Here is a 23531-nt window from a genome sequence, read left to right as displayed (position 1 = left end):
TGACTGAAGTACAGTGTTGGTGGTGTGCAATTTGCTGCGAGCAGCGCTTTTTCTATGCAACAGTTATTTTATATTTCACAGACCTGTCGGCGGTACGTAAGCTGTGTTTCTTGTTCAATCTCGGAATCCAACTCAGGCACGTCTGATTGGTCAGAATCCGACTCCTCACTGTTAGAATCTGCCAACATCTCTGTGAGTTTAGTAGGGATAAATGAGCTTGGAGACTTATTAATTAGAGTAGGTTTTACATCTATCTGTACTGAACTGCCCCACATTGCAGAAGCCCCACAAGTCAAGCTGACAGTGGGAAATGCTGATGGTTAAAAAACAACGCTGCCAGGATGAGTTGTGATGGGACCATTAGGAAAATGAACTACTCTGCACTAAATTGTAAAGGAAAATGAGCAATGCAGCAGTTCGGCATTTATCCAGCATTTATGTTTATAATAAGCAATTTGAATGCATTATAAATATTAGTGTCGAATCCTTAAAATATTCATTGATCAATAATTAAAAATATATTTAATTATTGAACTGTACCTTGTGTGGCTATATGGAGAGTATCTTTTGACTTCCTTTCAGGTATAAATTTCCACTGGAACACTGAATGGTCAGCTCCACCGATAGTTATCGCCCACTGATAGTCATGTGACCACCTTACATTGGTTATGTGTGCAGAGTGCCCTAAGTATTTCTTAAATTTTGCACCTAGAAAGAAGGAACAAAATGCGTGTTCAGATAGAAAGAGTCAGAACATGACTAACAAACAATGGTCCAGGTATAGAAAACAATCTTTAAAGGGCACAAACCTTTCTTTATGCATGGATATCGCAATAATTTAACTAATCCGTAATCATCGGCTGTTACTATAATTTGACTTGAAAAGTTGGCATCTACAGAGTTGACGTCACTGATGTCAGAGTATTTAGGCCATATCCCATTCACTTCTGGACCAAGAACACAGGTCCATGAGGACCACTGTACTAGCTTCAGCTCCTCTCGGTTTGTCACCTCCTTCCCAGCTGAACAAAAAAAACCCCGCAACAACTAAGCTTTGAGTTGCATTAAATGACATAATTTACTATTAGTATAATGTTACAAATCAAGATACCAGATTTCAGAGTAAACTCAACAACCCACAAAGACCTAACAGTTTGGAAGATCTAATAAATTGTATGGTGTTAAGTGGTGGGGAAAATGTGATTATCTTACTGGGCATTCTGTAGAATAGCCTCCTGCCACTGCCATCATTGGTCTGCAGGTATTTGCTATCAGTGGACCAGTCCATGTGTGTGATGAAGCTGGTGGAACCCAAACATTCGCCCACCTTCTTATAGCGCTGCACCACACCGTAGATATCCACTGAGTTATCATTGGAGCCCACGGCCAGGTGAGTCCCATCGGGAGAGTACTTTAGCTCATGAATGGCTTCCTTGCGGTCTTTGATGTGCACCACCTCTGTCATGTCCCTATGAAAATTAGTGTATTGTATTTTTCTAGTCTACCCTTTTACTATTGCACAGTACTATGATTAGACAGTGGCAAACGAACTGATGCTTCCATTATATTTAATGTCACATATCTTATTATACATGTTACTAAGAAAGACAGATGCTCTGAATATATTAAACTGAATATATTTTAGGGTGTTTCTCTTCTGTAGTTTAATTATAATTATCTGTCCTCCTGGTTAGTTTTCTACACCTGTTGCTTGGGTATACTGTATATAACCCACCTGATTCTCAGCACAGTGAAAGAGCCGTCCTTCATGCCCAGTGCCAGGTGGATGCCATCAGGACTCACTGCTGCACAGCGGATGGGCTCCTCCATGTTACAGCGTGCTATCAAAGCATGGTCTATCAGACTCCATATCCTACAGTATTAAAAAAGTCAAAACTCAACAACGTAAAATACGTACTGCTCTTTTTAAGTCTGAAGATTTTGATTATGCTTTTTAAATTTAAAGACAGCATCAACTTTGTACCGGACAGATCGGTCATCACTGCCAGTTATAGCCAAAGGTTTGGTCGGGTGCACCGCCAGGGCCCAGAGCTCGCCTTCACAGTGGCCCTGCATGATGAGGAAAGGCTTGGTGCGGTCATGCACCACCACCTCAAAAATCTCGCTGTCCTGCGTGCCAACTAAAATGTGGTCTCCTCTCCAGCACACACTGCGCACCGACAGTCCTAAAATCATATCATCAGTAATGGGGTATTAAATCATACAGTTAGACAGCTAAATCATTCTGAGAGACAGTGAACACTGACAAATGTTGAAATGACTCAAGGAAATTGGGAGAGCACACAAGAAGGGTGGCAGGACTTTGCTTATGAATGTAGACATCTAAAGAGCTGCAGAGACGCTGGCAATAGGCAAAACACGGTTGAATTCAAAGTGGGGTTGTTTAAATATGGTAACCTCGTCAAGTTAACCCACCTCTAGAATTTTCAGCTCTAGCTACTGATGAGTCAAAGCAAATTGAGTAAAAGAGCAAAAGAAGAAAGAGAGTCTGTTAGCACTGAAACACTTCAAACAATTATTCTAGTTCATGTTTTATAAAATAAAACAATATTAGAACATTTAAAGCTTTATGTAATGATCCCAGTTCCAAAAAGGTACAATAAATAGATGGCAGGTAGAAGGAGCAAAAAGACAAAGAGAGTTTATTACCTTTATATCCCTGGTCTGTTTCCCTGAGATCGATGACGGTGATAGGTTTGAAGCTCAGGTCCCACAGTCGGATGCAGCCATCCCTGCCACCAGTAGCAAAGCCCTCTTCACATGCATTCATGCTGAAAATCCCAGACTGCAAAGCCACACACACAGAAAAAGTATTCATTAAGGTCAAATTTATCTTTGCACTGTTTGAACTGCAAACCTTTTTAGAATCACACTCATCTTTTGTGTATTCATGCCAATACATAAGATGACATAGTGAGTACGATACCAGACAAAGGTTTGCAAAAACATACTAAAGTGTATTAAATGTAGTAAATTGTTTAAATGACCAAGAAACAGTGCTAGAAAGATATGTAGTATATTCTTAACAAATTCTCTTTGTTTTCTTTCTACTTGGTACATAGGCACTTGTTTAATAGCAAGAAATGAAAAAGTGATATCATTCTTTTCAATACAGATGATGTTTTTTAAGTAACTGCTCAGTACATCATACAGGTAGGAGATGCAGTGACACAACTCACCCCATGTGCTCCCTGTATGGTCCGAATCAAGTTGATTCCTTTCCACACGTAGATGTCCCCATTCAAGGCACCAGAGTATGTGACCTCATCCCTGGCACATGCCACACAGAGAATGGTCTGCAGCTCGCCTGTCCTCCCAAACATACCACGTTTAGGGGTCAGCGCGTTCCCACACAAACTCCAGAACTGAGGCAGTGAGAGAAAACAACTGTTGCAATATTCCTGACATATACTATATAGCTATTATATAGATATTCTGTGTAAATCCTTTGACACACATTATTTGAAAATATTCAAGTATCTTAGATGTCTCTGTCTAATGGATACTTCACTGAACATACACATGGGAATGTAGCAAAAAGTTAAGCTGTTTTAAGACGAGCAAGCTGATTATATGCAGGGATATGATTTGAGCATAACTGTTATCTCACACTATGTTCTTCTATTTCACCTGGTCACACACACACACACACACACACACACACACACACACACACACACACACACACACAGCTGAGAGAGAGAGAGAGAGAGAGAGAGAGAGAGAGAGAGAGAGAGAGAGAGAGAGAGAGAGAGAGAAAGAGAGAAAGAGAAACTGCAGAGCTCCATGTCATGCACACAAGGTCACCTGTGTGTGTGTGTGTGTGTGTGTGTGTGTGTGTGTGTGTGTGTGTGTGTGTGTGTGTGTGTGTGTGTGTGTGTGTGTGTGAGTGACCTTATCCTGAGAAATAAAGAACTGTTGTGACTGAACTGAGCAAGGACAACATATGTCCTCAAATATTCATCAGCCATTTAGCATTTGGTTCCATGACTCCAAAGTATTTATAGTTTCAACCTATGCATTTACTCTTTTATTTAATGTAAATGTGTGTGCTCATGAAGATACACACTAGGACACACATGCCATAGCTTTCAATGTCAAGATTCTTTGATATTCAGGTTAGTCTATACTGGAATACTAATATATTCCAACATGAAGGTCTTCTTTCCCCACACCGAGTAGCCTAATTCAGCCTGACTATGCTTAACTCATTGGGAATTCAGGATGCTGAGAGGCAAGGCCAACACATTCAAGGTCAAACAGCTACAATGTACAAAAGGTGAAGATAAGGAAAAACTAGAAAGGAAGAAAGCAAAAGCTTAGATCACTGATGAATGTGTCAGAAAATAAGTGTATTATGGCAGCACAGAAATAAACAACACTGAACCACAAAGCTAAGGTTTCAAGCCTTGTCTTTGGAAAGCTTTTAATGTAATCAACATGAGTCAGTGCTATTCATCTGCCAAACCTCTTGCCAAACACACAAACTACCCCACTGCCACCATCACATCTCCTGATCTTCCACACTGTACATACAGCATATCCATCTGCCTGTTCCAGTCTTTGTGCAGTCACATAGGTAAAAATCAGGGACTCTCAGGGAGATCTTTTTACAAATGCATACAGGAAACTCCCCTGTGTGTGTGTCTGTGTGTGTGTGTGTGTGTGTGTGTGTGTGTGTGTGTGTGTGTGTGTGTGTGTGTGTGTTATTCTGTACTCTCCATCAAAAACTGTTAACTCTTCTCTTGTGAAACAGAATCATGTTTTAAAAATAAAGTGTGGATGGCACACAGACAGCACTGCCACCTGATAGCTCCAGGGTCCCCAGATTAATCCTGCGCTCAGTTTACTGAATGTGTGAAGTTTCTCACTTGTGTGTGTTTCCTCCATGTATTCCAGGTTCCTTCCATGTCCCAAAAACATAGATATAGGCAGACTGGCTAAGATAACGTTGGTGATTGTTTATGTAACTTAAACCATTAGTATCCTATGATTATATTGAAACATGCAATGCAACAGAAATACATAAATCTAATAGTGACTGTATATACAATACAATAAATTATACAATAATTGAATTGTACTAGAGTAGGACAGGAAACACATGTGAAGATCTGAGTGAGCTTTAGGAGGCTGTGTTATAGGATTTGGTAGTGCGGGCTCTCCTCTAGCAGCTCAGTGAAGCTTAACAAACCACTAAGCTAAGAGTAGAGAGCAAATATGCATGCACACACACCACCTCCCTTCACAACATGAACACAAGCAAAACCAAGGATTTCTTCTAACGCTGAATAAATCAATCCCTAACTTCAGTTGCTCTGGTAGTAATTATAAGATGGCAGAAAATCCTGTATTCCAAAGCCACCATGTTTTCCTGTGACTGTCTTGCAGAGAGAAAGATAGAGAGAGAAGGGATTACTTCAGGCTAAATCTCCTTCATGCACTGAATGTTGTAATCGCTGACTGAGCACTGGGTCTGGAAGCAGATGTCACATGGTCCAGGAGGGAAAGACTCAGGAGCAACTGCCACACTGCACTGTCATGGGAGTGGTTGATATGTATGTGTGTGTGTGTGTGTGTGTGTGTGTGTGTGTGTGTGTGTGTGTGTGTGTGTGTGTGTGTGTGTGTGTGTGTGTGTGTGTGTGTGTGTGTGTGTGTGCGTGTGAGAGAGAGAGATAGAAAGTAAGAGGGCAGAGATTTAGAGCCATAGCTACTTCCAGCGGATTAGCTGGAACGAAAAGACAAGCCTTTGTTGCAAGTAATAGGTTTTGCTCTTTTACTTAACACTCATTAGCAGTGACAATCACACTGTTTGGCACAATATTGCTTTATACTTATAACTCTTCTGCAATACCAGCAGATGATTTATATCCTCAAATGCAATGTATTTCAGCATCTCTGCAATATGATGAATCACAATGTCAATGAATATAAATTATTTTCTTTCTTTTTTTTTTTAATAAAATGAATTACAAACTAACTGGAAGCAGCTGATTTGTAAAGGTTAAAACGTTCATGTTCAATATTTGTGTTATTTGTAATATATATATATTACTATTGCTTATACTATATACCTATATATTGTGATATATACTGCATAAGAACTGCAGTTCATAAAGCACGAGCTCTCATTGATCATGCATTACTTGACATTCGCAGCCATGAGATTAATGCACACAGTGCAGCACAACTACAGCAAGTCCCTTATAGTATTATTCTATACTGAATACAGAAATCACCCGATGGCTTTGAAGAAGCTAAAAAGGCAATCGGCTCTTCAGCATTCCGACATAAGCCGAATCAGCAAAATACTTAAAAGTTTGACCAATCTTCATGTTATTCATTAGCACTACTCTGGTGCTAAACAGACTTTGAGCTAAAGAGCTACATTCTAATAACTCTGTACACAACAACTCAAAAAATAAATCTGCTAATATATATCCTACTCTGTGCTTTAAACACCTGCTTCAACACACCAGCTAATTACTGTGCTGTGTTATACCAGGAAAATCACCATGCTGAGTTGGACTCCAGCCCTGTCTGTACACCCACAAGCACAACTCCAGCTTTCTGCTTTTATACAGTGGGTGCAGGGTTTCAAAATACATTCTAGCTAAATGACTTGTTACAACTGGGGAAAGAAATAGACTGTTTTCCCAAGTACATATATATCAAGGTTTTATAATCAAGTAAAACTACTGAAACACAGAACATCTCTGTCTGTGTATTAGCTTCTTACTGTTAGCTTATATCATTAAACTAACTTCAACTCTTAAGAGAACGTATTACTATTTTCTTCTGACTGGCTCGAACCACACGTTCACTGTCCATTTTTTAAGAAACTCCTGCACAACTAAATATTTATGCATCTAATCAGCTAATCATCCTGACAAATACAGATCACCAGCTTCAGAATGAAGGAAAAGTGTGATCTTTTTATTTTTGATTGTGTCAAGAACAGATAGCTCAGGCTCTTATGGGCACAGACTCACCTAAACTTGACAGTTAAAGTTTTTAAAAAATATCATCTGGTATGTTTCCAGTCTCCAAAAGTCCAGCATTTTATACCAACACAGATATCAAATATACCAAAGAAATCACATTTTTTATTTGTCCTGATGTTTGTTGTGAACATTACTGGAAGCTCTTTACTTATATCTGCAACATATTTTGCTTTGTGCTCCTAGCACATGGTTAGTTGATACGTTATCTGCGTGGATTATGATTGTATTTTAGGACACAAAGTAATGATGATATTAGTTATTGGTACCTTAATATGCTTGACTCCACAGCTCACCAATTTGCTCTGCTGATACAGGTCCCATGATATATCAAATATCTGTTTACACAGGAGAGTGCATCAATATTACAGAATGAAACATGCTATTTTTAGTGTACAATGTGGAAGCCTATGCATTCGTCACAAGAGAGAAACCATGCAGACTTATATGATCATGGAAACAGGAAACATTCTGTTCTTTAATGTATATACATATAGGAAACAGAATCAAGAAAAATTACACACTCATTTAGCTGTTTGTTTAAAATATGCCAATTTTCTAAAGCAATTTTCTAAGTGCATCTTTTTCCAAACACTTAATCATTGCTAACTTATTTATGGCTGTCTTCTTTGAGACTGACACAAGAAATCATTGATGGGAGTGAGAAAAGAAGATGAGACATTACTCAGTCCATTTTAACATCTTACGTACTGTGTGTGTGTGTCTGTGTGTGCGTGTGTGTATGCGTGTGTGTGTACTTACCCTGTCTGTATGGCCAGGAGCAGCTGCCAACACTTTTCCTCTCCTCCAGTCCCATATACAAATTGTGTTCTTAGAGTCAAGACCAACAGACACCAAACACTACAACAGACATCAATATAAATTAATTTAGTGTTGTACCTTTCACAAACTACAAATACAGCTGGAGAACTGCCCCTCGACCATTCAGTGATTTTCAGGTTGCTGAATACATGCAGGTTCTGTTGGGCCTGAGGGATTGATGCATCAAATTAAAAGTGGTATGTAAATCTTTATCACTCACTAATCAACTGAAGACCTACCCCAGATATTGAAGTCAATCACATATCAGCTGCAGGCTACTAAATCAAATCCCTCTGAATTGTTTCAGAGCAGATTCAGTATTGTTAAATATGTAACGGCTGACTCATGAATTAAATATGGTATCATGTGGAATGCACAGTATTTAATCAATCAATCAATCAATCAATCAATCTATCTATCTATCTATCTATCTATCTATCTAAACTGAGTTCAGATGACATCAGGAAATGTGTAGCTCTACCTGTCAAAGCATTCAGCTGACTTCAGTATGTTTGCTTTAAACCCGATAACCTTCTCCAATAAGGATCGTGAACAAATATAGGGGATCTTTATATTTTGGCATTTAAGAAGATGCTGAAAATGCAGACAGATCTTATATCCTCAAGAACAGACATTAATCTATCTATTAATCTTCACATAGAGCTCCCAAATAGGCTTAGCAGATTACTGTTTGCTTCCGCTAGTGTCTAAAATCACGTCTTGACTTTTACATTGTAGGATGTATTTAGTATTTCCAAACTAAATATTCAATAGAATGGACCACTTGAGAAAAAGTTCTTCAGTTGTACATTTCAGCGTTTGATATCCTTATTTCAAACTCAGACATAGGGCTGACATGACGTTCACCATTACGCCAAGATCATTGTTCACACAGAGCGTCCCTGTGTTGAATTGGTACAAAAGAAAAGTACAGTGTTTTCAATAAAGCTTTTCATGTTATCCTTTAATAGATTTATGAAGGGGAGATTGGGTAGAGGCACTGTGAGTTTCAAAGAAAGCATCTTGAGATATATTTACTTCCATCTGTCTAGACAAAAAAGGTGAGAATAATTTCCTTTTCCTGCTCTCCACACACGCCACCTCGCTCACATCGCTCTGCTGGCATCGATCAGCCTCCTGGGGGGTGGAGGGAGGATTCTCTTCCATAAAACTTCAGCCTGCCGTAAAATATTGATGTTATAAATGTGATTTTTCTCCTGTGAACCATAAGCCATCTACGGTTGGATACAATACAGTCTTTTATTGATCCCTGTAGTCAGCTGAGCACCGACACCACTCTGCTGCCTTTGTGAGGCAGAACATTTTAGCGCAATTGAATATCCAGCTCATAACTCTCTTTCCTTGTGCGATAGAGCAAGAGTTGATATCACAATGGCAATGTATTGTACTCACTTCTCTTAAATGGGGGTGCAGACAGTGATGTGCTGCAGTATTTAATGAGGAAAATTATGATTAATCTGAGATACTTGTATTTGTATTTTTTAACGGTGTGACTCTAAAACACACGTTAAGCAAAAAATTGTAAGAATAGAGTGAGACATTTATCTGTTCTTAAACACGAAATCAATTTTATTTATTTAATGCTTTTACTAATGGCGTTGGAATAGAAAGTGCATGAATGTTAAGGATTTTCTGTAGCTCTGCTGTCTGTATTCTCATAAATACCTTAACTTCATCACACTATCAAACTCTCTTCCTCTCTCACCCTGCATGCTCTTGCTGTCAGTCAACCTGTCAGAGTCACACCAGTCAAGTGCTTACAGATGTGACACTTTAAAGCTCTGTGATTAGCCAGACAGCAGTTTTCCTCTTATACTGAGCATATAACTTTGGAGTGTTCTCATTGTCTACATCCTAATTTCATGAATGTGAGTCATTACTTTATATGACTTATCTTGATTGAGTCATGAAAGACTATTTTTGAAATTTGACACTTATATAACGACACCTTTCTCTTAATTTGGTGCTCACATCACAATACCACAGCAGCTTGTGCTTACCTGTCCATCGAGGTCGAAGGCAAGACAGGCAATGCCGTGTGTGTGCATGTCCTTCAGGATGGACACGGTCTGGACGGTGTAGGAGTCCCACACACAGATATATGGCTCCTTTCCCACTTGTCCTGTGGCCACTAGCACAAGCTCTGGGTGCAGAGCTAAACTGTGCACAGACAGAAGACAAAAGGAAAACAATGTGACTGTCCACCATTTTCAGACACTATAGGCAATTTGCTCCTATTTAATCAGCACTTTGCATTAACTGATTCCATTTCAGTTGTAAGTTGTACTTTATGAACATAATATATGCAATAAATAGTCACTGGTTTTGTAGTACAAGGAAATCAGAAGTTGAGCTGTTTCTGAATATCACCATCTTATATGAAAAAAGAGATAAATCTTTATATGAAGGAAAGATAATCAGGTCCTATCTGCAGTTGCAAATAGCACAACAAGCCTAATCACTCGCCACTTCACCGTTCAAGTTTCACGGCCTCAGTGCATCGCTGATTTTTCAAAAATATTCATAGAAAAATAATATTAAAAACAGTTTCCCAGGATGCCAGACAAAGAGTGAAACTCTCTCAGGGCCTTTTTACACCTGGTCACTTTGTGTGTTTTCTCTGATCCGATAGCTATCTGATTTGTTAAAACTGTTCCATTTACATTAGGGCACATAAATGCGTCATGGCGAATCGGATTTCAATCCGATCTTTCTACTCCCGCCCAAAATGCAAATAAATTTTACCTCATTTCCGGGGTAATTGAAATGGAACACGCCTTGGTGTATGCGGTCGCTACAAAAAACAGCATGTACTGTTTGCTGCATTTTCGCTGGTGGCAGCAGTGCATTTTAAGACCAGACGAGACGCCTGGGTGAAAGATCGGCGCCAGCACTTTGGGGAAAACATGTTTGTTTCTGGCACGATGCACGACTCGCAAGTCACCTGCGAGTGACGTACTTCCGTTTGGGAGGAGTATAGTGCTGATGTATGTGGCTTGAACAACCACATGCATTTACACCTGTCCAGTTTCATCTGAAATGTGTCCCAGACCACCTCCTGAAGTGGTTTGTGCGATCGGATTTATATCTGTCTCGAAACCGTTTCGGAGGGCATTTAGACCTGGTCTTTTTACCATCGGATAGCTATCGGATCACAGAAAACGCATGAAGTGACCAGGTGTAAAAAGGCCCTCAGAGGCTTTGTACATACCCACGGGCACTCAGACAAGGCACATGATTGGTTCCCGGTGCGAGATCTGAGCTGATTGGCTGCGCATCATCGCATCCTCTCCCAGCTTCTTCCCTTGTTGTATCTCACCACTCTCGTTCACGCTGTCAACTGTGTCTCGCATATTGTGTTCGAAATTAACTTTTCGTTAAGCCCTTACAATGCCTCCTAAGCCCCGTGCCCCTGTGAAAGATCTAGTGAGCCCAAGAGGCAGAGGAAGATGATGACCATCAGTGAAAAGGTCAAACTTACTGTAGATCCAATCCTACTTTGCGGATTTTCACCTATCGCGAGGGGTTCCGGTCCCCATTAACCGCGATAGAGCAGCCGGTTACCATCAATTCTAGTAAACTTCTTATTTAGGGTTCAATCACCAATGATGAGTCTAGTTTCTGGTCTGTTTATTCATTCTGGAGGTGCATTTTATTGAGGTGCTTGCCAAAATGGAGACATGAAGGCCATCAGGTCCTGGACAATGCTTATTTATGAGCATCTAGTTTCATAATATGCAACAAATTTGGTAGATAAATGGGTCTCCTGAAGAGAGATGATTTTTCAAATCACACCCATTAATTCCACCAAACAGGAAGACTATTTTGTAGTTTGTGCATTTTTAAAAAAGGCCACTTTAGACGAGACCATTGCTTTGGATCATTTATCAAGTAACGGAACTGCAAACAATAAGGATCTTCCTTTACACAATTTAATAGTGTTAGTATAGTTGAATAGCACTCCATGTCGTTTAGTGTTAATCCGTAATAATAAGTGAATAATGTTTAAGCTAATGTCAGTCCAATTCCCAAATAAAATTCTTGACATATTATATTCTTCAGTCAGATTATAAAACTATCGCCTCGTTGCTAGGCTACTAGGGTCTTTATGCAACCAGGTTGGGCACATATCTCTTTTTGTTCACAAACATGGAAGGGGTCTACTATGTGGAGGCTTAGTGTTTATCCCAAAGCTGCTCGCTTTCTCAATCCAACATCCAGGTTTCTCTTTAATCGACAGGATGAGGGATTATTATAATTAGTAGTAGTAATAGTAGTAGTAGTAGTAGTAGTAGTAGTAGTAGTAGTAATATGAGCAGTAGTAACAAAACACATTTGAAATCATCTTACATATAAAAGACAGGACACAAGCTCCCACACAGCTGAAGCTTACTTAAAATGATGATGTTGCAGCCATACAGAAACACATTGCAAAAGTCCACCAGCTCTGTATGGATCTAATGCCCTTGTTATGCTCTGTTTCTATGCAGTGAGCAAGGCTTCTGCTTCTGCAGTTGTATTACTTTATTTAACAGTGAAGAGAAGCAGGACTGTAATCACTTAGTCAGACTATTCCAGAGCTTCACTAGGTATCTGTCTAGTCTTTCATCGCCTTTGCACCTTGGTCACCAAGCCACAAGCTTAACCACTGTGAAGAGTTTTGAAACCATTGCATGTCAAATTATCCTGCATATCACCTGACAATTACTAGTCTTTATCCTACACTCAGTAAAACACTTAATCTGGAACTAAAAATAGAGCAAAGGCATTGTGCTTTCTGGGGCACTGGCACAACTTCTCACATTTATTTCTCATGCCTCCTTTTGTAAAATATAAAGCCAAAAAAATGCATGGGTACAGTATAGTCGTATTGAATATAACATCTATATCCTCACTTTAGTAGATCAATGGAACTGATTGGATGCATTGACAGACATATGACACCAGCTTTCAATTTCAGATTTTTTCATTTATAGTACACTACATAGTTTGCTGAGTCTGCATTTCAGCACGTACTGTAAAGCTTGAGCTTACACACCATACACATCCCTGTATAGTGGAGATTAGCAATCAGTATGCCCTCAGGAGCCTAAAGGACTTTCAGAGGAACGCGGAAGATTAATCCCAAAGCCTTAATTCAATCCAGTCACAGAGATACACAGAGCAAATCAAAGAACCCGTCCCCTCTTAGTGTGTGTGCTTATATTTGCTGTATTCAGTACACTCTAATGGATGCAAATCTTGATCAAGTGTAATTCCATCAGCTCTAAACAAATGGGTTGAGGTTCATCCCAAGTCTCTAAACATTACAGTTAATCCACATTTTAAAAACAATTACTGTGCTGGAGCACTTTGTAGACTATGAGCCACTAAAAATGATAAACAGTAAGACTTCTCAAAAGCATGGTGAATATTTAATACTGCTCTTAATCTCCAAAGAACAAGTCTGACCTTCAGTTTTAAAGTGAAAGTCTGTATGCATTTTGTTGAGCAGTAGTAGCACTCATGCTATGGTTTATGGTTTTATTCTCTGTGTCTACCGAGCTCAAGCCCACGCAGTGTGTAGTCTCAGAGAAGCAGTCTCATTCTCTACTGATGTTGACAGCCTTAAAGCTTCAGTCGAATGTTTCCATATTAAAAACAGCCTTGAAATTTTGTGATATAAAAGAACATTTAAAAAAAACATCAAAAGATTGGTCACAAATTAAAAGTGCCAAATGCAAGCTGAATATAAAGCTAATATGAAATAGTTCTCTGGGAATAATGCAAAATAATACAGTACATTTTTTGCAAAGATTCTTTCCATTCCTATTAGCTAATGAATCGAGGTGAAGTAGCGGATTGAGCAACATGTCAGATGCTTGCAGTTGGCCTGCTGGTCTATTAGCTAATGGGATGGAGGCAAACCTGAGTGGGTGGAAGGGTTAGCGGTGCAGGGCTACACACACACACACACACACACACACACACACACACACACACACACACACACACACACACACACACACACACTGTTGTTTGAGTCACCAACAGTCAAAATATCAAAAGAGTTATAACATCTTACATGACCAGTTTCATCTATCTATCTATCTATCTATCTATCTATCTATCTATCTATCTATCTATCTATCTATCTATCTATCTATCTATCTATCTATCTATCTATCTATCTATCTATCTATTCACAACAATTGTGAAAAATTGTTGAAGCCAGGAAATCCATCTGGATGTGGTTTTTGTGAAAACTAGAAATCTTGCTGAAAATCTACTGTTTTAAAGTGTCCTTCTCAATAAAATGTGTCTTATTACTTATAATACAATGGTTAGTTGAAATTGGAGTTCCTGATTATTTACAGGTTATTGGCATCACCTCAGAGTGTTTCAATGAAATCAATATGTAGACTGCAGCCTCTCCTGATTTGAGAAAAAGATTTAGTTTAAATGTTGTTTTCACCTCATGTAATACAAGCACAACTCACTTTCAGTTTCTCATTTTTGCTATTTTATCAACTCACATGTTTGATCACCACTATATTTCTAATTCTATTGTTAAGACTTACAAGTCATTAGCCCTGTCTTTGTATTATGTAGCACCATGATCCTGTGTACTGCAACAGCTATATATGGTTGAAATGACAATAAAAGCTTCTTGACTTGACTTAATTTATGAACACACTATTGCTTAATCATTTTTTGTGGGATTCAACTAGCAGTCACTCACTTACGTTTATTTATTTCAAATAAATCCCAGCCTTTAGACTCTGTATCACTTCTATTCATCTGACTCAATATTATGAAGCCTAACATCTTTATTAATATAATATATATAATATATAATATAATATAGTGTTCTGTTAATGCTGTGGGATTCAAAGAGCAATAATTCACAATGCTTATTTCAATATACCTGTTCAAGCCTTTCTATTCATATGAGTGCTTGCAACAGTCCCAGAGGTAGAACTCAATATCATAAGGTCAAACATCTGTATCATTATTAAGTAAAGTGCTTTATTATTGCATCAGCAACAAACTCTATATTTCAACAAGAGAGAAAAATATTCAATTGTGTAAAACTGGGGTGCTGAACAGATTTGGTACCGAGCCCAAAGCCTAAAGCATTATAGTGTATTATTAATCGCTACTTAGTAATCCCACAGCATTAAAACACGGCACTAGATTATGTTTAGGGAACAAAACATATACCAGCATTTGTGAATACATTCCAGCTCAGAACATATGGCTTGTCTGAAGGCTTTACAGCTGGAACGCACTGTGGTGAAAGCACTGTAATACTCTGTAAATGCTTTAGGATTATACCTACACGCCTGTCTATTATACCATTTGCATATATTCCTTTTTTGCCTAAATGAATGTTCTGCAGAATCTGTACTAAGTATGCAGTTTGTTTCTTTGTAATACCACAGTATTCATAGAGCGCTAACCTTCCTATTGTTAAAGGTTTTTGACTCAAGACATCATGTTTTATTTAATCATATGTGAGTGTGCTCTTGAAAATTAAACAGCGCTAATAAACTGACCTTCCAAAAATAAATAATACAAAATAATACAAAAATATATTGACCCAGCAATGTTTTCACTGATATTTCAACTGGCTTTAATATGACAGATAAGGCAGTACAATGCATAATGTACAATAATTAGGCATTTCTTTTTCACAGTGGTCAACCAATCATGTATCATATACTTCCTGCTTAAAAACTGATTTTGCTTCCTGCAGATCCATCAACAGCACAAGACAGGCTCAATGCATAAGTCTCAAAATCTTCTATCATATAACATTTTTTAGTTAGATGTTTGGACAGGTGAACACAATACTATGTGCCTGTGTGATTGTTCTAGTTTAGATAAATTAGCAAATATGGAATAGTTTATTGTCGGTTTACTGGTTTATAATGGACAATGCTGGTAAAACTGGTCTTGCTTTTCATGTATTTTCCTGCCCAGTAAAGAGCCTATCAAGCTTTTACAATAATTGCACAGAGTACTACATCTGAAAACAAGCAGCAGTGAGGTTGTTTTTGAAACACAGCTATCCTACACAGTATTAGAGATTATTCTTCCCACGCAGGGATGCTCTTTAACTTACACTCCTGGCCTGCTGCTGCCTCTTCCAGGCATATCCGCTTGAAGAGTGCTTACAGAGTTTGTATATGTCACGTTTGGGTTTGTGAGTAGGGATAGCGGGTGTTGGGAGAAATGTACAGTGATCAGTTAAACAGCTTTGAGACAAATAATGAATGAATGATTGTTCAGTATGTACTTGTGCTAAGAGCAGAGCCAAGTTGGACAGGAAGAGAATGGAGAAAGGAGGGGTAGTGAGTAAGAAAATGAAAGAGAGGGAGAGAGAGAGCGAGAGAGAGAGAGAGAGAGAGAGAGAGAGAGAGAGAGGATTCCCTTCTGCAGGGATAGACCAGGATAGAGAGAGATCTGTCTCTTAGTATTAACCTCACAGTAATGGGTTCACACATGCATGCCTACGGCGTATCAACACACATGCACTCTGCTCCCTGGGACTAGTCACATGGTCTATACACACCCACACACACTTTCTGTCACCTATGTCTCCTTCACATAATCTGTATGTAAATCCACAGAAATACGCCTGCCAAAATTACATACATTGTCTACAGTGTCTGAAAACACATATTATTGTTACCTCAAGTGAAGAGTATATATGAATATGAATGTGTACAGCAATGAGTATGTACAATTGGGTGTAGTGTATAAACTTCCATTTTAGTCTACTGAGGATTTTGCCTCTGGGAATGCAGTCACGCACACTTGCACACTGCGAATTGCAGAAGGCTGCAACTCCATCACACAACACATGTCACGCTGTGTTTTCAAGGACATACAAACACCCTCTAAGTTCAATACAGCTCACTATAATTATATCTTATCTGTAAAATGCAGCGCATTCACTAGCACCTGGGCTGCAGATGCTCTCTAATGTGCATTTCCAACTGCCCCACCCACACACTTTCACACTCATCACACCTAGGTTAAAAGTGATATGATTTTCCCCTTGATTGCACGCCCCCACAAACACTGGCAAACACATCGACACCAGCTTATTGATACTATTAGAGCACTAGCAGCAGGAAGCGATGCGGATTAAGGATTATGTTGAAATGATTGCATGCATGGCTTACAGGGACACAGCAAAAGACACAATGAGAGTCAGGAAGCTTGAGCTTGTGATCACGTGATGAGATGTGCAATCAGCCCTCCCCCCACCTGAGTACACACACACACAAACACACACAGAGACACACAAACCATCATACAGATAACACTCAGCAACAACCAATGGATGGATCTGGTGAAGGTTTTGCTCATGTTACAACTAAGGGCATTATGGTTAGAATCCTTTAAGGTATGATAAGCTAGTCTAAAAATAACAAGTTATTATCTGAACATTTAAAAATACACAAGTGAATGCTTGTGCACATCTCTGTACATCCCTGTAGAAACCTAGTACTGTGGTGTGCTGTACTGCTTAGTGAAAATTAAGTTAGTTGTTTAGTTCTGGTGAGCAATGAAGTGTTCTTCTGTGCATTTGATAGCTCTATTAATTGATAATTGCTAATTGATTTCTGTATAAATTGCAGAGATGGTCGGGTTTTCAGGGCAGTGTGTTTTCACTGATGGTCGATCACAGCAACCCTGTGTTGTGTCTCGTATGTAACATGGTGCTATACCTCAGTGTTTGATAATGCAACATGGCACCAAAGAAGGAGAAGACAAAAGCACAGCTGAACGAGAGCTCAAAACGTTGCTGTTTGAACAAGAGCCATTCAGAGGGATAAATATAAATAAGATAGTTTGGTGACTGGAGTAAATGTTGAGAACCAGTCAGCTACTTTAAAAGGAAATACACAGAGTGCACAGGAAGTGTATCACTTCCAAAAGTTGCTTGGACTGTGTGCAGCGTCCGTACTTCGTGGAACTGGAAGCAATGTACCAGATGTATCAGATGTAATGGATATGACACATCTGATAACAATCAGACAAATAACTGAAGGTGGACATGGCAATAGACAGAACTGCATTTTAATTGGTATTTTGAAAAAGTCTTTGGTGAAGAAACTGTCTGCTCATTCACTGTGACTAACCAAACACCAAAAAATATTTGCACAGCTTTCCTGAAAATGCTAATTGTTCTCGACTGTAACACATTTCCCAGCATTTTCACACTAACTTGAAATGCTCTGGTACACAGTCAGTGACTTTTTCTATGCAGAATACATAGTTTAATGCAACACACCCTTTTTCATCATTCATTTATGCTCCATCTTCATTCACTTCTTCGTAAAGGCTTTTTTTTTTTAACAAACTGACATTTGATCCCGAGGGCAATTCAGCATCGGGAGCTTGTGCAGCATGGAGCAATTAATCAACATCCACTGAACGCAAACACACATCAAGAAGGGTTTCATCACCACAACCTGTGCTGGATAAAACAAACTAATTATTAATTCTTTTTCATTCTGCGTTACCTAAGAAAACATACTAATAGTTATGTTATTTCATTTAGTGACAGAACTCTATTTGCTTCAGTATTGCTGGACTAGCTGAGCAGACAGATTTTAAATTTGTTACAACAGCTTTGCAGGCAGTTAATCTTTTTGTCAACATACACATAAATTATATTAGGAAATGCCAAACACAGCATACATCATCGTTTCACAGGGGTATTCAGGGATTATAAAGTCATTCACTTAGTGATAATCTCTAGATGACACCTTTGTGAGAAAATAAATATACCCTTTTATATATATCGACACCAGACATTAAAGCGTAGAACATTTCCTACCAAGACTGATTTGTTTTTAATTATCCTGTATTTTCTTCACTTTAACGAGAAAGGACATACAATGAGGTCTATCAGGGAGTCTCCTGAAAAACTCACTCAAAAAAGTTTTTTACAGTCATGCAGCATGACGCACATGCGGCGAGACTAATACATCATGTGAAGATGACAAGAACAGCAGCCCCTCTGTCGTATAAGGAAAGGTTCATTTACTTCGCTTTCTCTGTTCTTTGTGAGTCGCTGTAAAATGAGCTGTACTCAACATCTGCTGATCCCAACGTCCACCACCCACGGAGCATTACACTCCAGGGCAACAACCATATAAACAAACACAACCTCAAAAGCACAACACACTGACACACCCACATGCAGCCAATGCGCTGGACCTGCATCCTGCATCATACCAGAAATGGATAATCTAAAATATTTACTCTGAACAATACTATTTAAACCCCTGTGTTACTGACATTTATACTGAAATGTGACACTTTGCACACACAGCACCGGAAGATCAGATTTATTTTTATTAAATTCTCATCTTTGACTGAGTTTTGAGTTGCATTGCAAATTACAATCTATTTCTTTTTTGTTTTGTTTGCTCCTCTGTACACACTGGTTGTCATAGCAACAACACCATCCGCATATATGGAGGAATGAGAAGCAGATGGCTAGTTAGCTTGCTACTAACACTGAAATCTCACAGTGGATTATGACTTATATAAGGCCAACCTCGGGTCATGTATATGAAAGTGTTTAGATCATTTCAACAGAATCTTACATTTCTGAAGCAAAAAAAAACCACCAGAAAAAAGAAAAAACAACCCAACCTCAATTCATGCTGTTTTTTTGTCATGAGACAAATCCCTAATTTTACAAAATCATATCTCACATTCAATCCAATTTGATTTTAATCAGACTTGATATAATAGACTTTAATCAGACTTTTTTTTTATTGTATTTGTGCTTCCTGTCTGAAAACAGCCTAAAGGTTGAAAGCATTTCTTGACTGTGCTGATCTCTGTACCTTTTAAACGTTTCCAGGTAAGGATATATTTACTTTTTGTTCTGATATAGCGGCCTGACTTTTCACACTTCTTATAATTCTGACTTTCTTTTTAAAGAAAGTTTTGACAGGTAAAAAATGTGCCTCTAAACCTCCACACACACTCTTTCAGGTGAGATCTGGGCCATAAAACTTGACCAAGAATCATTTTTCAAAAAAACTCTCTTAAAACCATTAATAACATTAGGACTATATCTTCTTAAGAACGTGTATTTGTCACAATATTAAAAAGCTTTTTTTTAAATAGTGTATTCAAGTACACATACACAGAATCCAACCTTCAAGATGTGAGTGGAACATCTGACCCTGAAACGAGGCTTCACTTAAATAGGATTTATAAATCAGCACCTTATTTTACCTACCGGAAAATTAAAGTTAAATAAGGTTCAGTTACATTCATAGTGTTTTACTGCAGACATTTTACATTGCACACAAGTGAAGCACAAAGTAGAAAAATATGACACTGGTGCCATATGGAGGCATTTGTTATGCATGAACAGTGAATGACAGCTATCTCAATGGGTCAAACACAAGGCCACATTCTGCTGCTGAAGTAACCGGAGAAGCACAGGCACTTATGGAACAACTGAAGTGACACGCATACACACTTCTGAAATGTGAGGCAAATCAGTAAGCGGCTGTCTGCTCTCTGCTCTCTGAAGTAAAGGGTGTGTGTATTACTTGATCCATCTTTTTCAATATTCTGCTTGCTGTGTATCTCTTATAGATTTTCTCTTGTTATTCCATTTAATACCAGTTCTCCATAAATTTAATGCCATGTTTCACCATAGCACCTAAATTAGTCCCTGTGGCCCGTACTATGTTTCGGGTCACCCACCTTTATTCTCTCTCTATATATACACAGTATTTGTCAAAATGCATGATATATATATATATATATATATATATATATATATATATATATATATATATATATATATATATATATATATATATATATAGGATCTATATATATATCATGCATTTTGACAAAATACTGTAACACATACTGACTTGTGAGTCAAAATCTTCACGGTTGTACTTTTGCTCAACTGTGCTGTATGGAGAAGCTAGCAAAAATAAAACAGAATAATCCAACTCCTGAAACTTGCAAGTATGTGAGCACGTAAATGAATTTTAATAATTCACAGACATTATTTGCTCAGATATACATATAGGCATAGGGGCATGGATAAAGGTGTGTTCATGTACGCACAGTTTAAAAGGTCAGTTTCTTTCTAACCTAATTAATAATGGAGAGCTGAGCCAGCTGACTAGCATGTACGCAAATATCAATCTGCTTTAGGACGCATACTGACAATCATGAATAAAGGTTAAGAGCATACAACTAGATGCTGTAATACACTCTGGTACAGAATGTAAGCAAATGTTTTGTTACAAAGATGTTCTTGTAGCTGGCAGTCTATTTAAAAAGTGCCAAGATCTAATTAACAGCTGGGAAAGTGTTGCATCAGAAGGCACAATGTTTAAGAACTGTGCTAACTAGTACCATAAAGACTTTCTTGACTTTCTCCTTTGTAAGATCCCATAAATGTTCTTTTTTAACTGTTATACTAAAGGATCTTGGAACCATTAGCCACCCAAATAGCCCTTGAGAAACTCTATATGTTTATGTAGAACTTGATATGTGAAAATGTTTATATAAGAACTCTTCCAGGTTTACATCAAACTTTACTTTTTTAAAAAAATGATGTTTCAGGTGTTCACACTGACCATTTACCAACTGCTGAGCTTTACATTCTTCTGGACCATAAAAAAATTGATCTTACCTAAATGCATTTCGTCAATGTGTTGTATTATTATCCACAAATCAGAAACTGATTCCTTTTTACCAGCTGAGAAAGACTACAGGGCTATAGTTTGACCAGTACTGTGTTTAGGCAGCTGGTATCAGACCAAACCAAGCAGGACATTTTTCCAGCAGGGTGACACTGATTAATCGTTATTAAGGTACATGGAGGGAGCTTGTCATCATTACGTCCTTGAACACAATTCACTGAGACATTAAACCTGAATGTAGCTGACTGGATTTGTGTACAATTTATCGTTTCATCATGTGTAAATATCGTCTAAAAACAGTTTAAACCTTCATTGTAGCAGGGACAATCGATCATTGACCTCGTGTGAGTGTGTGTGCGTGTTTGTGTGTGCGTGCGCGCGCTCTACACTGTCGCTGTCCAGCACCGACAACTCCTGAAGGTTAACGAGGCTAAACACGAACTGCAGAGCTCTCATTTCTGAGCTAAAAACATTTCACAGACACGTTGTGTTCAAATGACATTTCCGTATCTTATCAGAGCTTCTGTTGAGCTTAGTATATAACTGCAGTGAGCCGTTATTTACAAACGGCTATAGTCTGTAGGCTATCTTTAGCTCGTTATTTACTTATATTTATTTCACCAGTTGAATCTTACCTGATTATGTCGTCGTTGTGACCCAGGTAAAATTTTTGCTTGTGCTCCCGTGTGTTGTACACAACTCCTACACCTGCCACGAAGTACACGATCTCCTTGGCGGCCGTGTAGTACAGGTTGTTGCGGCACTGGTGGCCCCGGTAGCCGTAAACCCACTCCAGACGCAGATGGCAGTTTGGAGCAGTTCTGTCAGCCATGTTCGCACTTATTTCTCTCCGAGGCGAATTTTCTTCAGCTCTGTTCAGACCAGCCCTCCAGTCAGTCCGCTGTCAGAGCACCTTGTCCGTGTGAACAGAAGACTTCAGACGACATTTTCTTCACACAAAGTCCTCGCTTCTTCTCAACTTTGCTCTGTTTGCATCTTGTGTCGGTACACGGACTGGTCAATATATTGTGTTGAACGAGTCTTTAAAAGCCCTCGCACTTCTTTACAGGTGTAAAGTGTGTAGCCCACCTTCTTGTCTCTCCTGGCCGCACGGGCGGCTTTGCTCTTGTGCCTTGCGAAAATCCTCAATTTTTTAGCATCTCGTTTCACTCGGACCGCCCAATCGCACACAGCAGCACTGATGGATGTCCAATCCACCCAACCACGTCACGGAAAACATATAGCAACCACGAGTGACAACAAACAGACCAATGGCGCTAAGCTACCGGGAAGCGTCATCGACTAGACGTGGGTTTGTTCACAAGCATAATAATTATCCTGCAGTTGTAATGCTTAACTTTTGTTATTATTATTATTATTATTATTATTATTATTATTATTATTTAGACGGTGAAGTAAACTACAGACACATATACACTGTTTATAAATAAAGCCATAGAACTGTTTTAATACACTGTAATGAAGTTTAAAGAAAAAAGGTCTGTTAAATCTGTGTGGTAAAATATTTTTACAAATGAAACAAATGCATATTCATTCAATAATGGCGAAGCTAGTTAATGCTAATGACAAATTAAACCGTAAGCAAAACGGAAGTTTTGCATTTTTGTAAAATCACCACTTTTTCCTCGTGGGAACCAGTGAAATATCTCAAAGGTCAAAACTATCGGATATTCCTTTCCTATGGGCATTTCCTCCTCAGTAAAATGTCTACAGACACAAGTCCAAAATGTCAAGAGTATTAAAACACACAAAGTGATATACTGTTCAGTTTTAAAAATCTTTTATCTATAAGGAATCAAACAAGTGTAGATTTGATTTTGAACACAATGTTATGACGTTCTGTATGAATGGAGGTATGTATGCACGTGTAGGAGGATTTGGGCACTGCATACATACGTAGCCCACTCTCTCTCTCATCATATATATATATAAATAATGTATGTATATA

At 38.5% G+C, this 23531-nt stretch overlaps 1 protein-coding gene across 5 annotated transcripts in view; it reads right to left on the bottom strand.

Moving 5' to 3' along the window:
• eml5 (EMAP like 5) overlaps positions 1-22755 on the bottom strand; it is a 42425-nt gene extending 19670 nt beyond the window's left edge. For 2 of the 5 annotated variants that reach the window (XM_027172130.2, XM_047821730.1), the window contains exons 1-12: positions 22198-22749; positions 9866-10025; positions 7785-7883; positions 7292-7360; positions 3201-3386; positions 2671-2806; positions 1985-2186; positions 1736-1873; positions 1213-1469; positions 810-1022; positions 541-708; positions 84-190 (exon numbers count right to left, since the gene is read on the bottom strand). In XM_027172130.2, the coding sequence (XP_027027931.1) occupies positions 84-190; positions 541-708; positions 810-1022; positions 1213-1469; positions 1736-1873; positions 1985-2186; positions 2671-2806; positions 3201-3386; positions 7292-7360; positions 7785-7883; positions 9866-10025; positions 22198-22394 (1932 nt within the window). In that variant the 5' untranslated portion in view covers positions 22395-22749. Of the gene's footprint in view, positions 1-83; positions 191-540; positions 709-809; positions 1023-1212; positions 1470-1735; positions 1874-1984; positions 2187-2436; positions 2461-2670; positions 2807-3200; positions 3387-7291; positions 7361-7784; positions 7884-9865; positions 10026-22197 lie in introns of all 5 variants that reach the window. The other 3 variants (XR_003444632.2, XM_027172128.2, XM_027172129.2) reach the window with 3 other exon arrangements.
• Between the last annotated feature and the right edge of the window lie 776 nt (positions 22756-23531).

This window comes from Tachysurus fulvidraco, chromosome 12 (assembly GCF_022655615.1).
Source record: "Tachysurus fulvidraco isolate hzauxx_2018 chromosome 12, HZAU_PFXX_2.0, whole genome shotgun sequence".
Classification (NCBI taxonomy): Eukaryota; Metazoa; Chordata; class Actinopteri; order Siluriformes; family Bagridae; genus Tachysurus; species Tachysurus fulvidraco.
The sequence above is the reverse complement of the archived record's forward strand: the minus strand, read 5'-3'. Positions and strand labels throughout refer to the sequence as shown.